Source organism: Excalfactoria chinensis, chromosome 14 (assembly GCF_039878825.1).
Source record: "Excalfactoria chinensis isolate bCotChi1 chromosome 14, bCotChi1.hap2, whole genome shotgun sequence".
Taxonomy (NCBI): Eukaryota; Metazoa; Chordata; class Aves; order Galliformes; family Phasianidae; genus Excalfactoria; species Excalfactoria chinensis.
This window is the reverse complement of record NC_092838.1, coordinates 12,165,039-12,184,700: the sequence shown is the minus strand read 5'-3', so window position 1 is coordinate 12,184,700 and position 19,662 is coordinate 12,165,039. Positions and strand designations below refer to the sequence as shown.

The window sequence follows — 19,662 nt, the reverse complement described above, 5'->3', positions numbered from 1 at the left end:
GGAATAAGCAATAAAACCAAGGCTGCTGAGAACAATAGCTTCTTTGCTAGTCTAAGGAGAGGCACATTTTAAACAGTGACTGAATATGACTGGAAATAAGAATTTGATACTGGGGCACGGAGAAGGAAGACAAAGGCCACTGCTCCTAACCAGCAGGCTCACTTACTTTACAAACATAGCTTCTCTTTATAAAACCAAAGCCAAAATCTGTTCGGCCCTGGAGGACTTTTAGACAAAAACTTGGATTTAGTGGATCAGTTGTTACTTTAGATGATCCTAATCCATTTTGCGTCTATCAATTAACAAAGCCCCTCTGAGGTTATGTAATTCCATTCACAGAGGAACTGAGATGCCGGGCTACCCAAAGGAAATGTGGAAGTTGGATGTGTGAAATAAGAACTGTGAAGCCTGATGGTAAATCCCTCCCAGTCAGGCAAGTACCTCTCATTCAGTGCATTGGATAAATTGTGACAGGCGAAAACCCCAAGTCCAAGTCAGAGGTGGTAAAAATGGCAGCACTGTATTTAAGAAAAGAAATGGGCCCAAAGACTGTTCAGGGCAAAAACCTCCAGGGTGCTTCACAGCAGGAAGAAAAATGTGGCTGAGCAGGAAGCTGATCACAGAAGACAGTCTGCAATGTGCAAAGGGTTTATACAGCCTTGAACATTGACTATGAACTGAGTGTGTTTTGCTGAGCACTTTGAGCTGCAAGTTACTGCTGTTTTGACACAGGAGTTTTGGTGACCAGCTGGGTGGTAACATAAGAAGGAAAAGGAGAAGGAATGTTATGGAAAAAATGCAACTTATGCTGACTGAAGTGATCTCAGACTGCTGGAGGTGTAGAGTCTTCCACAGTGGGTGCTGCCTCCCCACCAGACTCCTGTGAGTAGCACTACCTCTCCATGAGCTGGTCACCAGCTACTGCAGTCTCAAACCATCTCTTAATTAACTTAACAAAGGTGGAGGAAAAAAGACAACATAATTACATAATCTGGTTCACTGGAAGCACTGAAGGCTAAAGCCTTTCCCAAGCAGGACAAGTTGGTTCCCTTATAGGTGACTCGCATTTCCAGTAGTATTTTTACAGCATAAGAAAGAAAGAGAAGTATGTTTGTTTTAAGCATTTTCTTTTTTTGAAACACATAGCAGGAGGCAAAGAGAAGTTACAAGAGGTAGTGAGTTTAGCAAACTGCATAAAACAATCTTTCATACGAATAAAATGCTGCTTTCACAGCTGTAAATGTATACATCCATATCATTTAAAATACAAAATTTTGCTGTGTTTCAGGCTCCTTCTTTTACAGATTACATAATGAAACACTCAAGTGCTGGACTTGGCGAAGTGGTTTACCTCATAGCATTGGCAAAAAGAAACCGTGCAGCACTGGGCTTGTAACTCATCACGTGTGAGAAAGTTAAAGTTGGAGTTAGTGTAACCAAAGTGCAGCTGTGTTCTTCACACCGTGTACATTTTGACTGGCTTGTAAAATGAAAGTAGAAATTCATGACTCTCCCTGGCAGCTTCTTGAGATGATCGAAGAAAACATGATCTGCAACATACTTGGCCACAGCCTGACTCTGAATGAGAAGACAGGCTTTTATCGGACAGCGGAGAAAAGTCAAAGTCAGCTACCTGGAAAAGGAACATTAATGAGAGTGTTTTCAATTCCAGTCATACCAGTTCAAGTGAATAGCAGCAAGAATACTCTGGGTTAGAAATGGCACCTGGTCCTCAACCAGTTTCTATCAGAAATCTATTCAGAGTTGGTGATTGATTCATACCAGCTGGACACATGGATTGCAGCAGCCCCCCTAGAGGTCCATTCATACGTATTATGGCATGATGTTACATGTATTAGGTACTTTCCAAAGGGCCAAGAAAGCTATCTTTGATTTGGGATATCATGACTGTTATAAATACAAAAGTGTAAGAAGCTACAGAAAGGAGATTGCAGGGCACCAGCAGAGATGAGGGTCACATACTAAGCTTGGTTGACAAGTTAGTGTCACTTTAGCTAACATAACCATCCTTTTTTACTGTTTCATATCCCTTCTCACCATCCCTCTGCTTTCTTCCATGTAACATTCTAGGCACAACCTCTGGAAGGCATACTTCGATTCAAGCACATGTTTAGGAATTCTAACTAACTAGCCATGCTAGCTCTGGGAACTTGAATTGCACTTTTATTTCTCCACAAGCCAGAAGCATGCCTGTTGCTTAAACTCTTTGACAGCTCAAACAGATACTAGAGAAGTGCTCCCTCCTGCTCTATTTGCCTGAGGATGAAAGAAGAGACATAGCTGAAAGCTATCTAATTACTGTCCCAGCTCAAAGTAATACCTCCACAAGGTCTTTCTGTTGTGTGCTACTTCGAAAGGTCGTGTACAGCACCAGTCCTACCGTCACTGAAACCAGGGCGATGCACAGCAGGACAAAGAAGGCTGGCTGGATCCCTGGGAAAGAGCACAGGGGGACATTCCAGGAGTGATACAATACACTGAGAAGATGTAACAGAAGAAAAAGATGTTTTAGGAGAACTTTTCACATTTTTACAACAAAGGATGTGTATGTATCAGGGAACAGATTTCTCAGCCCAGATTACTTCAGATCTTTCTGAAATCACAAAAGTAGGAATACAGGATTGAAAGGGTCAGCTTAAATGGGCTAAAAAAAGCCCCTGTGAGTTACATGTTAGCCCTAACTTCCAAGGGTGTCTGTACCTCTGTCATGACCTCAGTGGGTAGGGAGGAATCTTGATCAGAACCTTCTTCACAACAGCTAGTAGCCTCCAGCAAAGAGGATTCTACCTCTATGCCCTGAGTGTACACTACTGCCTCCTGCAGTGAGCAGACCTGCATGTACAGAAGTGCTGGCCCACGTGGGAAGTTCTATAACTGTTCTGTTACCACAATCTAGCTGACTCCTGGCCAGGTCCTCTTCATTTGGCTACCTGACCCTTTTCTCAGATGAATCAGAGCCCCATGAGGGCAGCAGGCAGGGGGTGGTCTGCAGGGATTGCTAGCTGGGGGAACAGAAATATACAACGAAATGGAGATGTAGAGAAAAGTACCCTTAAAAAATACTAAGAAGAATTCAGGCTGCTTAATTAAGGGAGTGCTATAGACACTGATGTTTTTGCACTTATCCTCTCTAACTACAAGAGAGGGAGACTATTTAAACTGAAAAATATGTAATTTAAGTCTTCCTGGGGAACACATTAGCTTCAAGACACTCTTGAGACTATGGGTTCAGCATGATACAAAAAGCTCAGAGCAATTATAGTAGGCACAGTAAAGGCTTTCCTTTCTCTATATGCTTCCAGAAACCCCATGAGCTGCGAATTAATGCATAATACCCACAACATGCTTGAGACTGCTGTCAGATTCTCGGACAATCGGGAATCTGTGCCCTGCAGCTCACCTGTTGGCCATACTTTTATTTCATGGTAGGTCTGCAGCATTGTCATGCCGTTCTGCACTCGGACGCTGAGGCAGTACTGCCCGGCATCACTGAAGGTATGGCTGAGGTTGTAGCAGGAACCGGTGATCACCACCAGATGGCACTTTTCGCCTTCTAGTGGGATGCACTCAGACTTTATAAGCCAGCATAATGCTAGTGGTGGGCTGAAATGAAATTTAAAAAGAAACAAACCACAACAACGCATTAAAAGCTCCAAAATGTTCAGCTAGGAGGTGATAAATCACTGGGATAAAACTGTATAAGAACTTAGAAAATAATAAGGTTAACCTAACTACAATTAGAGAAGTAATTAACAGCACACTTGCTCAGTTCATAGTGTTTGTCCATTGAAAAAAAAAAGATCTTTCTGATGCTTTTTAGCAATCCTTTCAACTGAAAGCTAAATACCTGTGTGGGTCATAGGCAGGCCATTGTGCATAGCAAGCCTATGTCCTGCTCTAACAGAGATAAAAGCAATCCTTTCTCAACTCTTTTAGGGGAGTATAGGTTGGTTTTCCTTGTTCTTTTCACAGTGGAGATCACTGTCTGTGCTACTGAAGTACACCCGAGACTTCTGATTTAACCAAAAAAAAACCAACAAAAGGAAGAAAAGAATGTAAGTGACCTCTGCACAATGGACTAACAGGGTAGTTAAATGACTTGCAAGGATCTCAGTATTCCTTTACAATAACAAAAAGCTTTTTAGTTGCTGTCAGGCTCTCTAGGAGCAATCCACATGTCTGTGTGCATTCTCACTGCATCTAGCTGATGCTGTTTACTTACACTGTCAGATCCTTGCTCCAACTGATTCTGCTTGGACTCCCCATACACACTATGGACTTTGAGTCTTATGACAGAGCTTTTCTTTACACTGTCTTACTGGTATTTTGTTCTTATCTGCTCAGGGTAGTCTCTGGTAAGAAAGCAGCATGCTTATGTGTTTCATAACACATCTCTCAAGCCTTTGTTGTTGGTTTTGTCACAAACTGTTGTCACAGCAGACCCAGCCCTGCTGCTATTGGATAGGTCTGGCAAGCATTTATTGGCCATCTTAAGAGTTGAGCCTGGTAGTCTGTAATGTTTTTTAAATGTTTTTTAAACCGTTCACATTTACTTGCACGCCATCTGCAATTTCCAGTCTGTCAAAGTGCAGTCCCATTGCTGAATGCAAACTGTGCTGCCCTGTGTATCTGTACCACTCATGTCTTTGGTACATGACTGCACTGGGCGCTTCTCCCTACCAGCAGTTTTTGGTTTGTTTCTGGAAATGAGCCATTAGGCAAATCCGCTCCCTGTTTGCAGAGCACAGAAGAGTTACTTTTCTGAGGGGTAAATTTCTTTGTGATCATGGAGATTTTACGGTGAAAGCACTTTCCTGAGTGCTTCAAACGTTAGTTAAAATGCTTCTGCTATATGGGAAACTCTCACATGTTCTAAATACTGTAATTGAGAGAGCTTGTGCTCAGATCAAGGTGCTCCTGAGTCTCCTACATTCCTACAACGGTAAATGATTAGTTACCAAAGTTGGACTTCTCCCAGCTCATCACACTGCACAGTGACATTTCCCTTTTCCCCTCTTTCCTTGACTCATCTCTCTTCAACAGCTTCATTTTTCTCTGGGCTTTTCCTTGCAATAATGACTTTAAAAACAAAACAAAACAAAGTAAAATGCCCTTCTCTCACTGTGTGGTGCCCCTCTCTTATTCATCTTATGGCAACCTTTACTTTGTCAAACTGCTTTCAGAAACTCACTAATCCCATGTGCCAGTCAAGGGCTGCTACTATTCAACAGCATTCTGAATACAGTTTAATTTAATTAGTAGGAAATTGGTCAAGGATAAAAATTCAAAAGAGAGTTTTAAAACATCATTGTTTCTGCTATCTTTCTCTGGCAAGTTCTCCTGTAATATTCCATTTACAAAGAGATAAAGATAACCTTCGCTGTCTATATGAGGATTTGTTGAGGAAACAAACATCTTAACATCCTACTTTGTGTACAGATGTGGGCTCTGTCAGACTCTTACAGTTCATGGTCTTTTAAGTCAAGAAAAAGAAATGTTCAACACTGTTCTCCTCAAAGAAAACTTCAACAAACAGTTCTGTGGGGTGCAAGTGACTTTTAAGGAAATGGAGCAGAAAAAAGCTTAGACAAAGTGTTTTGAGGAAAGCAGTAGTGTTTGCTACTTACGTGCCATTGATATGAAGTGATAGACTCAAGTTTTCCATTATGTGAGTCTCTCTGGAGCCCACTACGTTAATGCTTTTAACAGCATCTGAGAGGAAGAAAGCAAGCATATCACATGAACACAACCTGAAACTCACTGGTTTCCCAGTACATATTTCATCTCTTAGACCACGTAGGTGTTAGCTGCTTTGCTCATACAAACAACAGCTCCCTCACACCCCAAAAAGAAACCTACCAGTAGAGTTGTTATAAGTTTCCTGAACGCTTTGTGATTTCTTTTCAGAATATAATCAGTTACTTCTATAATCACTGAAGCGTATTATTATGTGTGTTTGTCTATAACTGATCAAATCAATGGAACTTTCATAACACTCGTTTTAACAATGTATTTTTTTAAGGTTATTCACCATAAATTAAGCAAACAGATCCTCCATAAGTATGAGAAACAAATTATTTGAAGCTTTGAGTATATTTGAGGCTGTTACAAAAGACAGTGAAACTTCTAATGAATGAAACAGAAACAGAAGATTCTAGATTTTTTGTGCACCAGAACGGTACAAAGTCCATTTTGGAACGCAAACTCTTCACTGAAAAATACTGAGCAATTCACCCACTTTAATCAGTGCCCACGTTGTTTTACCACCTTAAAAACCTACTGTCTAGATTGTATTGCTACATACCTATAACATTCTATTTCGGGCATGCAAAATGTTTTATAATTACCCAGCAGCTCCAGAGCAGTGGTAAAATCACCAGTTTTCTGCACAGTTTCTGTTTCGTGTATGATGCTTCCAATTTGCTCCCATTCTGCTACGACTTTGAGATGCACTGTGCGATTCCCCATGGTGGAGTAGTTACAGTAGACAAAGGGCTCCTTGGTAATCCGATAAACTCTGTGTGCAACATGAAAATCAAAACTGCTTTTTATCAAGTACTTGCTTATTTCTGATTTAATGCTGAAAAAGGACTAAGGTTTAATGTATTGTCTTTATAGCCACTGGTAGTCAGCCACGATTCTAATTCACCTTTATGTCCTCATCAATAAGGATTAATGTCTGTTGCACTTTGCTGGTGTAAAACCAATAAAGCTGTAGTCAATATCAGACTCACACTGTATTTATGCATTTTTAATAAATGAAATCAAGGATAGTGCTAAGGGACTTTACAAAATGGGATAGGAATAGACAATAAGAGATGAAAACTATCATTATAACAGTAGACTATAGCAAACCAAAGGAAAAATATTTTCTTTTAAAAGAAAGGAAGATGTAGTATTCAAAACCAAAACCTTATTTTTCTATTTGTGTATGCTTGTTTGTGCTGGACATAAATTTGTACCCAGCAGAAGACAAATGGCTGGACATTGTTCATCCTCCCTGCTGCAGGGTCGTACCAGTGGGCAAAGGCATGTGCACCATCCCATGCGTTAATCAGGATTTCTCTCTAGATGAGCAGCTGAATGAGAAGCACATTGAATATTCATTAAAGAGAACAAAGTAACCACACCTACCCATCACCAAAATCCCAGTTGTAGACAAATGAAGCTGACTTGAAGTAATCACTTGGATCATGAAGACAGAAAGAAATCCGTGTCACAGCACCCACAGAAGAGCTAGAACCGTGCTTGCTAAACCTGCTGTCTTCTATCTGTGCAATGGTAAGATTCCCTGTGACAAATTCTGCAGAAAATTAAGGTAGACAAAGAACGACAGCATTTATCACTTCCATAGAATGCTGTGTGTACCAATACATGACTAAAATATACAGCATAGGTCCTTCTGTACCCCAGTCCAAACACTGAGGTGTATTTTGTATCTATTACTCAGTGATGAGAATACTTGGCTTATGGAAGGTTATACAACTGGACGAGATAAAGCTTCTAATAGGACTGAGAGAAAAAATCCTGGACCAACTGAGATAGGTAGACAACAGCACAGCACAGCTGGGACAATGCTGGCTGAAACCACCTGCAATGAAGGCCTACACAGATCAAACTCTGGTGGCAGAAGCCATATTTACACCTGGCTTTCATTTTCTGATGCAAGGAAAGGCAGCAGCAATTCTGCTTTACCTGTGATCTGAAGCATGGTGACATTCCTAGCAACCGGCCGACATAACCAGCAGTTTCTGTGAGTCACCCAGACAGACACGGGAAAAGTCCCAGGAAATTCACCAGTCACATTAATTACGGAGTCAAACCGCTGCTCGGATTTCGCTATCAGGATCAGAGGAGCATAAATCCAGTTGAAGTGATACGAGTTTGATACAGCGCTGTTGTTCTTCACCCTCAGAGTGGCGCGAACAGTAGCTTGAGCTCCTGTTGTGATGGGACCGTTGTTGGTGATTTCCAGCCCATACTCCTCTGTGGATTCCAGAAGCAGGACAGAAAAGAGAAATCCTGTTGTAAATAAGTGCACAATACCCAGCCAGCTGTGGTCATGTGACTCACAGCACTAACTGAAAACTACCACCTTTTTGCCATGAAAAAACCCAGAACAGAAACCATTGTGTGCACACCTGACTGGGTGTAAAACATCAGTACGGCTGTTTCTTCTCTATAATCTGTTATCAGACCCCACAGCCCGCCTGGGCAGCCTGTTCCAGTGCTCCGTCAGGATCAAAGAAAAGATGTTTTTCCTCATGTTTGTGTGCAACTCCCTATGCCTCATTTAGTGCCCCTTGTTCTGCCAGCGGATGGGATTGAAAAGGGCCTGGAAATGAATGCAAATGAAATTTACTGAGCAGATGGTGAGGCTGTGGCACGGGCTGCCCTTCCTTGGAGGTGTCTGAGGCCATGAATGGGAACCTGGGCAGCCTGAGCTGCTGGGGAGCAGCCAGTCCATGGCCAGGTGTTGGGACTGCATGGGCTATAAGGTACTTTCCAACCTAGGCTATTTTATGATGAAATGATCTGCTAAATCAAAACAAAACGTGACATACACTGCAAGCTCTGAAGTGAGACAGAGCTGGGATCTGGTAGTTTGCTACCCTGAACAGCTCTCTGCCCAGCTGTTCTCTCATGGGAGAGCATATGGGCAATACTAGGCAGAATGTGGGGCAGCTGCGGGGTTCCTCACTCTTCCAGCAGCTAACAGATCGCTCACAGGGACAGGAGGGAGCAGAGGGGCCAGCTAACCCCGGCACTGCCTTTCCTGCAGCCCTCTGGCTGGGATGGGAGAGGAGCCCAAAGCATCCATGCTAGTGTCCTCATGCTGTTCCCTGGGTTGCAGGTGCTGAGCAAATCTGGATGCAAACGAATGGTGGAAAACAATGTGTACAGAACAGACCAAACTAGAACTCCTCAGCTGGCCTTTTACAGGAACAGCTCCGAGTTTGTTCCGCTTCAGGCTTGTTCAGGCTTCACAGGTTCACAGGCTTCAGGTTTGTTCAGGCTTCACAGAGGAAACCGTGATTTAATAAAACCAAGCGCTGAGAAGTTCCAGCTCTCTGGAAGGCTCAGGCCGTCCTCAGCTTCTTCTCAGCGAAACTTGGGGAAAAAACCCAGCCGCCTCGCGGTTATCTATCGCTGCTCTCCTTGGCGGCTATCGCCGGGCTCTGCCCAGCCAGGGCCGCCGAGCGCGGCGCCGCAGATCAGTGCCTCCCCCACGGACACAGCAGCGCTCCGCGGTCCCTTCCAGCCCTTCGACCCGCGCAGCGCGAGGCCAAAGCGGGACTCGGAGGCTGTTCGAGCGCCGCGCGAAGCAGAAACGCTTCCCAGCTGCGGGCAACCATCAGCCCCGGGCTGTCCCAGCTCCCCGAGGTGACACCCCATCCCACCCCGCTGTCCCCGCAGCCCGAGCTCCGAGCGCCTCTCCATCCCCCGGGAGCGCAGTCCCTTCCCCCCGTTACCCGGCGCGGTGGCGGCGCGGCCGAGCAGCAGCAGCAGCAGCAGCATCACGCCGGGCAGCAGCACGCAGCTCAGCCGCAGCATGACGGGCGCTCACCGCTCCGCGCCGGGCGATGCCCTCAAGGCCGCCCAGCCGTACTGCGGCGCTCCGTCCGTCCGCCCCCGGGGCCGCTCCCCCTCGGCAGCGCCCAACCAGCCCCAGGGGGAAGGTCCCGCGGGGCTGCGCTGCCCGCGGCTGCGGCGAGGCCACAGGCGGGTAAAGCCTGGACGTAAACAGCCCGGGGCTGATGGATCCTGAGGTTGTCAGTCCTGCAGCTCCGCGCCCTGCAGGGCTCCGTCTGACCAAAGGCCATTTCTGCGCGGTGTGGGCACGCCGCTCTCCTGCACCTCAAGCCCTGAGCGCAGCGTGCGCTGAAGGAGCCCCCGGGCAGAGCCCACGGGTTGGTCCGACGGGCTCCGTCCAGCCGCGCCCCGCAGCCGTTCATTCCCCGCACCTGGCGGCGCGTCCCGCACAGCTCGGCGCGGCCCTCGGCTCCCGCAGCGCCGTGGCGGACGCTCCCTGAGGAGGCCGTGGCCCGGCGGGGCCGCACAGCCCGGGACGGCGCCATTCCGGGCGGCCCCTCGCGCTGTGGCGGCGCTGCGATCGCTGCGCGGCGCTCCGCCCGGGGGTGCCCGCGAGGCGGGCGGCGGGAGGAGGCGGCCGGAACTGAGCTCGGGCGCTTCCGTTGCGCCCTTGCGCCGCCGCCGGGCTCCGGCAGCAACAAAGGAGGGAGCCGGGGGGGCCGCGGGGTGAGCGGCGCGGGGCGGCGGGCCGGGACCGGCGGCGGGGCGGGCCGGGGCGAAGCGGCGGGCGGCGGGGCCCGGAGTGAAGCCGCCCGCGGGGCGGAACGGAAGGAGGAAGGGCCGCGCTCCGGCCGCACCGCGCTCGGAGGCCTCGGGGCCGTGGGGAGCGCCGGCGCGGCCGTTCATTCTGTGCCCGTGTCGGCAGGGCGGCTCGGCGGGGATGGGGGCGGCGTGATGGCCGCGCGGCAGCGGGGAGCTCCGGGCGGTGGAGGTAAGCGGCCGTGAGTCGCGGCGGGCCCGGCCCGGGGCGGCGGGGCTGGAGCGGGAGGCTGAGGATCGAGCGGCGTGTAACGCGGGTGTCTCTGCAGGCGGGAAGGGCCGCTCGCGGCGGCGGCACGGCTGGGGGCGGCTGCCGGGGCGGGATGCGGCGGGTCGGAGGGCGCGGCGTTGGGGCGGCTTTGAGCCCACCAATACGGAGGGGACGCAGAAGATGCTGACATGGATGTTGGGAGCCCGGAATGGTTGCGTTGGGGGGATCTCAGAGATCACCCAAATCAGGCAGCAGCTCCAGCTGCCCATGCGTGCCCTTGGCACCTCCAGGGATGGGGCAGCATAGCTCTGCACAGCATTGCCAGCACCTCACCAGTCCCTTAGAGAAAAGTTTCCCCAGCATTTAATCTGGATCTCTCTTCTTTTAGTTTAAAACTATTTCCCCTTATCCTGTCACTACCTACCCTTGCAAAATGTCAGTTTCCCTCCTGTTTACGTGCTCCCTTTAAGTACTGAAAGGCTGCTCTTGGCTCTCCCTGCAGCCTTCTCTTCTCCTGGCTGCACACCCCTGGCTCCCTCAGCCTATCGCTGCAGAGAGGTGCTCCGGCCCTCTGAGCATCTCTGTGCCCACACCAACAGCTCCGCATCCCTCCTGAGCTGTGGCCCCAGGCCTGGGTGCGGTGCTCCCAAAAAGAGGGCAGATGGGAAGAGCTGGGCTGCCTCGGCTGTTTGTAAGTATGCACCTGTGCTCCTGGGTGCTGCACACACCAGACATTGTTCACTTGGGCCTGCAGAGTTCCCCCTGTTACTCTAGGAGTGAGATGTGTTCTCTTCAGTATGTCAGATGAGTGGGTTTAGGTAATATGATGATGGCGATTAAACATATATGTAAACTAACACACATACGTATATTTTGTAGGCGTGCCGATCTTGATTTTATGTAGTGAAGGCTGATCCTCCCTCCTCCAAGATGGCATTTGTTTCAGCACAAGGGCCCACAGTGGTGGACCAAACCACCCTTATGAAAAAGTACCTTCAGTTTGTGGCTGCTCTTACAGATGTCAATACACGTAAGATACAGTTTTCTTTTACATTGTAAGCTGAGTCACAGGATCACTTTTGAATTGGAGGGGACCCTTAAAGCTCATCTAGTCTAACTCCTCTGCACTGAGCAGGGGCATCCACTGCTCCATCAGTGCTCAGATCTATCCTCTGAGCTTGGATGTCTGCAGGGACAGGGCATGGCCACCGCTCTGTGCACCTTGTGCCACTGCCTCACTGTCCTCATTGTAAAAAACATTTTCCTTATATTTGATCTAGACTTCCCATCTTCTAGTCTGAAAACATTTCTCCTTGTTCTATCAGAACAGATTGCTAATAGAATCATAGAATCATGTTTACTTGTGGTTTGTTTCACCAACTTATGAATATTGTTCAGAAAGTTGACAAACGTGTGCTGAATTTTGCTGAAATATTGATTTTTGAAGAAGCAAAGTGATGAATAATGTTTCCTTGAGCCAAAGAGAGAGCAAGGTGTGTGTGTGTGTTTGTGTGTGTGTGTGGTTGTATGACAGGGATGTTTGTGAGAATTGTGTGCCTTATAACTTGGCGGTGACAGCTAAACTGATAAGATCTGATTGCTTCTTTCATCAGTCAGCCTGGTAACTTGCTTTCATGATTTAGCTTTGTATTCATTTGTTTTTCGTTTGGATCTCCCTTTTCAGCTGATGAAACCAAACTGAAAATGATGCAAGAAGTCAGTGAGAATTTTGAGGTAATTAATAAAAAGAGCTGTTCAGGATGACAGTGCTTCTGGTGCTTCGTGTCTGTCAGTTTGACATCTGATATCATGCAGTTAAAAGATTGTGTATGTTGTGAGTTGTGATTTCTACTGTAAATCACTTATGTTGCTGCTGCATTTAGCAACTACCCAGATGTTAGAAGAGTTCATCTTTGAGCTTGAGAGCTCTTTTATTCTGTAGTCAGTATTCAATAAGCATTTAAATAAAGGTGACATCACACACTGTATTTTAAGCACTGTTTTATTTATTTTGAGTATGTATTTTGTTCTTATGAAGCGAAAGGCCCTCTGCTGCTTCTGAATAATTCCACAGGATGGAAGTAAGGAGAGCTGTCAGATGCAGTCTGGCATCAGGAGTGTAGATGACTCCGGTGACATCTCTTGCTCAGTGATAAATCAGGTTTAGATGAGAAGCAGAAATAAAGTTGAGAAACAAGTTAAACCAAGCGTATGTTGGTCACATGGTACTGTCATTGAATGCCTGGTTAGTATGTGTCTGTTCGGAAATTATGGAGAACTTGTTCTTTTGTGAAATAAATAAGATCTTAGAATAGCTGTAATTCTCTCTGTGTTTTGCTTTTAGTTGTGTTGTGATAAAGAAAGAAATAAGAAAAAACTGCTGTTGCTGTAATAGCTTTTGTCCAAATCTGCTTTGTTTGAAGTGATCTTGCATAGTCTGTGGTGTGGGCACAAAAATACCCACTCTAGTGCTCTTTGATGTCATCAGATGTTCTTAAATAGGCTTTATTCAAGGTGCTGGAAGTGCAGTGCTGTGCAGATTTCAGTTGTTGATGAGCTATCAGTGGAATCTCCTGTCCAGCAAAGTGGTTTTTTTTAGGTTAATGCAGTGAAATGCAATTAGAGCTATTACAGCTGTATTATTTACATTTAAAAAGTTAAAAGGCTTAATCCTTGCCTAGTGTATATAAGGGACTAAGATCCCTGTGACCGTCCTGCAGTAGTGCGTGCACAGGCTGAGCAGAACTTACTCTTACAATAAGTGACTATCTGAAGATATCCTCATGGGGTTTGGTGTGTGTTTGTTTCAAAGATGCTGACTCTGTAATATGTCAAAATACTGTGTCTGTTAAAAAAAATCACTGAAAATATTTTCTAGAAGCTTTGAATGTAACTTGATGCAATCTGTGGTAGTGTGTTAACGTGTCTTCATGGCTTTGTTTCCTTTTTGATTAGAACGTGACATCATCCCCTCAGTACTCTACATTCCTGGAACACATCATCCCGAGGTTCCTCACCTTCCTGCAGGACGGAGAAGTTCAGTTTCTGCAGGAGAAGCCAGCTCAGGTAAGCTGTGCAGAGCATCTCTTTGCCTTCTGCAGTGTGCGCAGCAGGCTGCTTGTTCAGTGATGCACTTGGTCAGCACTGTGAACCGACTTCCGTACTTTGTTCTTGAAAATAGGTCTGTTGTTTGGAGTGAAGCTGAGAAAGTCCAGTTTCTGAATATGTTGCTTTTAAACTTTGCAATCGTGCTTCTAAGAGCAGTGAGGGAGAAACTAGATGCATTGGACTTGGTTTTCTCACTGATAAGGTGTTACACATTGTAACAAAAGGCAATGGTTGAGAATCTACATTGTTGAAGGTTTACCTGACTTGTTTAAGGATCTTGTTTTCATCAGGGATTGTTACATTTGGCTTATTCACATGTTTAAAATTGGAAACATTTTGTGTTTGTATCTAAGTGTGTGTCTGTGCAAAGAGAAATGGCTTTTTTATTGTCAACACACTGAAGTATGGAAGTTGAAAACACGTGTCAACTAACTGTTGTTTTTGTGCTCTTCTAAAAAACCCCAGGAGCGATTTACTTATTTACTTATTTATTAATTTAAACAGCAACTCCGGAAATTAGTGCTTGAGATAATTCACAGAATACCAACAAATGAACACCTTCGTCTTCATACCAAGAATATCCTGTCTGTGATGTTTAGATTTCTAGAGGTACTTATCTTTGCCTATGGGTGTGTGTGTGTGTGTGTGTGTGTGTGTGTATTTTCTTTTAAAACTGTTTCAGATTTGCAGAGAGTTTTTCTTCAGAATTGCTTCTGGAGCAAGAGTAGAGCAGCATTCTGCTTAGTCTTTATCAGTGTAATTACTTACTGTCTGTAGGATTTTTTTCATGCTTTTTACTCCCTTACTTGGTTTTTAATTTGTCAGGGAGCTGTTCTTTATCGCTTACTTTAGGCAATATTACACTTGGAAGCATTTTTTTGCTTAGTTTATATAGACACAAATGCTTTATTCTGGAGACGTAGTTCTGCTGTTTACTTGGCATTGAAAACATTATTACTTGAAGCCTACCAAAAATAACATGTTATATTTGGAGAGTTCTTGATGTGCATATGGCCCCCTCGTGTTTCTGTGTGTGGGGTGTGTGGTCAGATGTGTATGGGTGTTTGGTCCAGAAAGGATGAATTGAATTCACTTTCAGCCTTCCCTAGAGGTTACAACATAGAGTTAGACCAAATGGAAGGCATCTTGCTCATGCAGATCTGCAGTAATGGAATGCTGAGATAACTGTACTTTCACTGGGTTTTGAAATTGAACAGTGCAATGGTAGATTTGCTGAAAATTCTGTTCTTTTTAATCAGACAGAGAATGAAGAAAATGTACTGATCTGCTTAAGAATAATAATCGAATTGCACAAACAGTTCAGACCAGCAATCACTCAAGAAGTAAGTGCTCAGTTTTATTATGTAGCATGGAGTTTACTCCCATGCTCTTTTCAGAATTGTATGGTTTGGTTTTTATTATTTCTGCTGTCATTTTTTGTTTGTTGACCTCTAGTAACCATATGTCAGAAAGCCCAGCACTACAGGGAGGGGAAAAAAACAACAAAACAAACTGTCAGAGTGTTTAGTTTGTGGGTACTAGGTTAAAATGAGAGGATCTCCAAAAAGGATTAAACATCTCCAAAGGAAGAGAGAATTGTTGCCTTTTTGGTTTGTGAAAGAAAAATCCTGGAAACAGGAATATTATTGTCTCTTTTTTTCCCCTCTGTCTCCTTCCACACTTGTGTCACCCCTACGTCTCAAGGAGTTTGCATGAAAGTTTGTGTTTTTCTTCTTTCGCTTTCTTTCCTGGATTTTTTTCCTTGGAAAACTTAATTGTTTTATAGTCATTATTCCTATTTATACCATATTGAGAAAATGTTGAGGTTATAGTTAAATTAGACTCTTTCCAAGTCAATTCAAGTTAATGTTAGTGGAACAGAATAAACTTGGAGAACACTTCAGTATCCCTTTTAGATGTCATGAAAAGTGAACTCTAGTGGTGGCTGAAGGTTGTGTGTAGTTGTGCTGCTAATACAGACACTGCAAAATTGGAAGTTTTTGTGTGGTGAAGCACCTTTTTCTTTCCTAGATTCATCATTTTTTGGACTTTGTGAAGCAGATTTACAAGGAACTTCCTAAAGTCGTGGTGAGTTTTTTGTTTCCAAAATCACCCTTGCAATAGTCGGGAAACTGAAACTGTCTTAATTTTGCCTCTAAGTGAGTCATTGGTTTTACACCTTGTGGTTCAGTTAGTGGTATAGTTTTAAGAAAAATATCTAACAGAAATACTCCATTAAATAGAGAAATTTAGACTTTGATTTAGAAATCAAACCTGAAGGCCGGTGCCTGTTCTTCCTGTCATACACAGCTGAGTGTCTACTTCAGTGTTTTTGTTTTTTGCTTTCTGCTGTAGTGGGAATGAAGAGTTATGGGACATGGAGTCGCGGTACCTTCTATAGTGTGAAGGCCCTGTGCAGAGGAGAAAAGAATATCTACAATGAGTTGTGGGGAAAAATTATGTGGAAGAATTGCCTTTTGACTGTAACTAGCATTGTTATATTTTTGTTCTGCTCTTTCTCTACTTGTAGGGTCGGTATTTTGAGAATCCTCAGGTGATTCCTGAGAACACCGTTCCTCCTCCTGAGATGGTTGGCATGATTACAACAATTGTAGTGAAGGTGAACCCAGAGAGAGAAGACAGTGAAACAAGAACAGTAAGTTTTCTAACTGAGATTTGGGTATTGTGATATACACAAATCGTGAGGGCGAATGAATGCTGTAGGCTCTTTTTGTTTGTTTTGTGTATCAACCTATATTTGTAGAAGATGATTGGAACTTGTCATGTATTTGCTATACAACTGTAATGACAGGATTCTTTATTTAATGTGATACCAAGTGGCACTGTGCCCCTTCAGTGTTTTGTAACATTTCTTTATGAATGAAAGGAATGCAGTTTCTTTAAAAATGCATTTCAAGTGCTTTTAAAAATCAACAAACTGTTCACAAAACGTGTATTCTCTTTTCAGCATTCTATAATACCCAGAGGATCTTTATCCCTGAAGGTCTTGGCTGAGCTACCCATTATTGTTGTTCTTATGTATCAGGTTAGTATAGTGTTATATTTTGCACCTAAACTCTTCTGGTGTAACTTCTGATGACAAAATGTAACCAATTTTTAGATTAAACTATGGTGGAATAATAATCTTGTAAGTTTTTTTCATTTTCTTTCATTAGCTGTCAAATATGTTGAATGTAAGAATGAGTTGCGTGTTTCTCTTGTTTCTCTAATTATACTGTTTGTTTGTTTTTCTTTAAGCTCTACAAACTGAACATTCATAATGTGGTAGCTGAATTTGTGCCCTTGATTATGAACACTATTATAATTCAGGTTTCTGCTCAAGCCAGGTAAAAGTAATTCAGCACTATTTTGATGATCTATGGAATTAACTTTTTAACCTGCTATTCAAGGTTATTTGAAATATTTTTCTCTTATATCTTGTGAGTTTTGCTTCTAGTCTTAGTGCTTTTAATCTCAAAAGTAGCAATGATTATTTGATGTAAAATTGTCCTATAGTGACACTTTTGTACTTGAAGCAATTGGCAAATTTGAGTATTTCCATCGTGTCACTGAGAAGATTCACGGTTATGAGCTGCCGCCCAGTTTATTATTTGATAGGCATTTTTAAAAAAATGGAGTTTCTGACTCCATCTGAAATCGATGTTACCACAGATAGTATGTGATGGAGGCCACACAGCTGGGACTTCGGAGCTGTTTCTCTTTAGAAAGCCACCATTGTTACAGTTTTGCTTTTCCAAGTCTAGCTTGTGTGAGTCCATGTGGTCCTGCAGATTTGGGCACTGTTTTACCTGCTTCAGGGAGATGTTTCTAAGGAGCAGCAATTGGTGCTGTGCAGTGCAGCAGGATTTCTACCTCTGTCTTTCCCTGTCTGCTCGGATGATCTGCATAAGTGTTTGGAACTTGGAAGACGTGCAAGCCTTTGGGAAGGAATATTGCTTGGAGAAAAATGGCCCCAGCTAAGGGAAGAGAGGCAGCTGTTTGGTGCCAGTGTATTAGCTTAATTTTCTGCAGGGGGTTGAAAATTGTATGCTTGCTTCAGAGTTGTGCGTTTCTATTGAAAGCATAAAACGTTGGCTAAGTGGGCTCTCCCGTAATGAATTAATTTTCTTATGGAATAAGAACCTCCATTTAAGATAATGTAATTTGATACTGCCATGAATTTTCTGACAAAGGTATTGAAGAGGGGAAGAAGAATAACCACTGTTCAATTTTGTTTTCAGGCAACATAAACTTTATAACAAAGAACTGTATGCTGATTTTATCGCTGCTCAAATTAAAACGTTGTCTTTTTTGGCTTACATCATTAGAATTTATCAGGTAGGCTGCATTTTTGTTACCTTACTACTCTTAAATGCAACAGATCTCTCATTACGCTAAGGTGGGAAAGCTACTTGTATGACTGCTGGAGAGAAGAGCAATTGAGTAGCAAACCTGACCATCTGTAGGGCTGTACTCAGTTATCCTTTCAAAAGTGTTCTGATGTGAACAGGAAATAAAAGCATGTATGGAATGGCTGCTGTGTTTTATTTTCACAAGCAGACTTCCTAAATAGAAGTCACTGAATTTTAGTTCAATCTTTTATTGGAGATACAAAAACAGAGTTTTAAAGCAGAGTATAACAATAATTTGTTTTTTCATTATTTTTTATAGGAATTAGTGGCTAAATATTCTCAGCAAATGGTGAAGGGAATGTTGCAACTGCTGTCCAATTGTCCAGCAGAAACAGCGCACCTCCGGAAGGAGCTTCTGATTGCTGCTAAGCACATTTTAACAACAGACTTGAGGAGCCGTACGTATCGCTTTTTTACAGCGTATCTATACATGGAAAAGCTTTCAGCTATTTCTCTGTATCTAGGAGGTGCATTTGTGTATGATTTGGTTTGGACTATTACACACTTCTTGTTATTTTGGGAAGAGGGGTGAACTTAGCTTTCAGTTCTGTTCTTTTGGGTGCCTCTCTTTATTTGAGGTTTTGCTTATTACTGCATTTTCCTTTGTGTTATTTGAAGGTGGGATCATTCAACCCTTCCTGTCATTGCCATCATCTGCCCTTTGGGTGGAGTGAACTAATCAATTCAGTGTTTTTGAATTTTATATTTAGAAAGAAAAAAAAGCTTATTTGACTTTGCTTTTTCGTTTGAATTTGTTACTGATAGCTCTTCTTATTTCCTTGAATCCCAAGTTCCATGTATTCTTTCTTACGTTTTGGGATAGTGCTTGCATGATAGATGACACACCAAACAGCGTTTTCATGGGCAGTAACTCATTAGTTGCTTCTAAAAAGTTCTGTGAAGTTGAAATTAATGGAACCACTTTTTCCAGCTGTAGCTGTTCTCATTACATCCATCCATAGTGTTGCTTTGACTGTTCTGTAAAGTTACTCAAGGGGCAAGTGCCAGTAGAGTTATAAGAGTTTGACTGAAAGCTTTCACGTTTCAAGAGTAAACTTTCTGTCTTTGGTTTCAGTATGTACAAGGAGTTGTTTAAAGCTTAACAAACTTATTCTAAGTTTTTCTTTGCTAAACATTATATTTAGCTTTCATTTTGTTTTTTTTCTTGAATTACAGAATTTATTCCATACATGGACAAACTGTTTGATGAATCTATATTAATTGGCTCTGGATATACTGCTCGAGAGACACTGAGGTATGGCAGAAAGGTTGGAATGTCTTCCTGAGTGCCTGCCATGGCTGCTTTCTTTCAGGGTTTGCTAATATTTAACTTTCTGTATAGAGTTTTAAGACTTTATAGGGCTCATTTTCATGAATTCATGAGTAATTGAGGAAAAATTGTGAAAAAGCTTACCAGTACAGCTTCCAGTGTGGTTTGAAATATATGAATTGTTATGGAGATGAGGTTGTGTGTGGGGGATGTTCAGCAGCAGGTGAATAAAGATCCAAGTAGTTCTAATATTAGTGTTGTGGAATGGATTAATGCTTCTTTGGTGA

At 43.6% G+C, this 19,662-nt stretch overlaps 2 protein-coding genes across 3 annotated transcripts in view; one reads left to right on the top strand and one right to left on the bottom strand.

The window, feature by feature from the left end:
• Positions 1–1,118: 1,118 nt before the first annotated feature.
• TMEM130 (transmembrane protein 130) lies at positions 1,119–9,651 on the bottom strand. Its single transcript, XM_072349180.1, has 8 exons — positions 9,495–9,651; positions 7,717–8,007; positions 7,156–7,324; positions 6,369–6,538; positions 5,649–5,733; positions 3,422–3,624; positions 2,342–2,454; positions 1,119–1,633 (listed from the first exon to the last, which is right to left on the bottom strand). The coding sequence occupies exons 1-8, from the start codon at positions 9,574–9,576 to the stop codon at positions 1,457–1,459; spliced, it is 1,290 nt and encodes a 429-aa protein (XP_072205281.1). The 5' UTR covers positions 9,577–9,651; the 3' UTR covers positions 1,119–1,456.
• Positions 9,652–10,338: 687 nt separating this feature from the next.
• The window catches only part of TRRAP (transformation/transcription domain associated protein), a 74,696-nt gene continuing 65,372 nt past the window's right edge, over positions 10,339–19,662 (top strand). For both annotated transcript variants that reach the window (XM_072349069.1, XM_072349068.1), the window contains exons 1-13: positions 10,339–10,546; positions 11,465–11,615; positions 12,270–12,319; positions 13,541–13,651; positions 14,198–14,302; positions 14,953–15,036; positions 15,725–15,781; positions 16,224–16,349; positions 16,662–16,739; positions 16,952–17,040; positions 17,935–18,031; positions 18,365–18,503; positions 19,282–19,360. In XM_072349069.1, the coding sequence (XP_072205170.1) occupies positions 11,516–11,615; positions 12,270–12,319; positions 13,541–13,651; positions 14,198–14,302; positions 14,953–15,036; positions 15,725–15,781; positions 16,224–16,349; positions 16,662–16,739; positions 16,952–17,040; positions 17,935–18,031; positions 18,365–18,503; positions 19,282–19,360 (1,115 nt within the window). In that variant the 5' untranslated portion in view covers positions 10,339–10,546; positions 11,465–11,515. The remainder of the gene's footprint in view (positions 10,547–11,464; positions 11,616–12,269; positions 12,320–13,540; positions 13,652–14,197; positions 14,303–14,952; positions 15,037–15,724; positions 15,782–16,223; positions 16,350–16,661; positions 16,740–16,951; positions 17,041–17,934; positions 18,032–18,364; positions 18,504–19,281; positions 19,361–19,662) is intronic.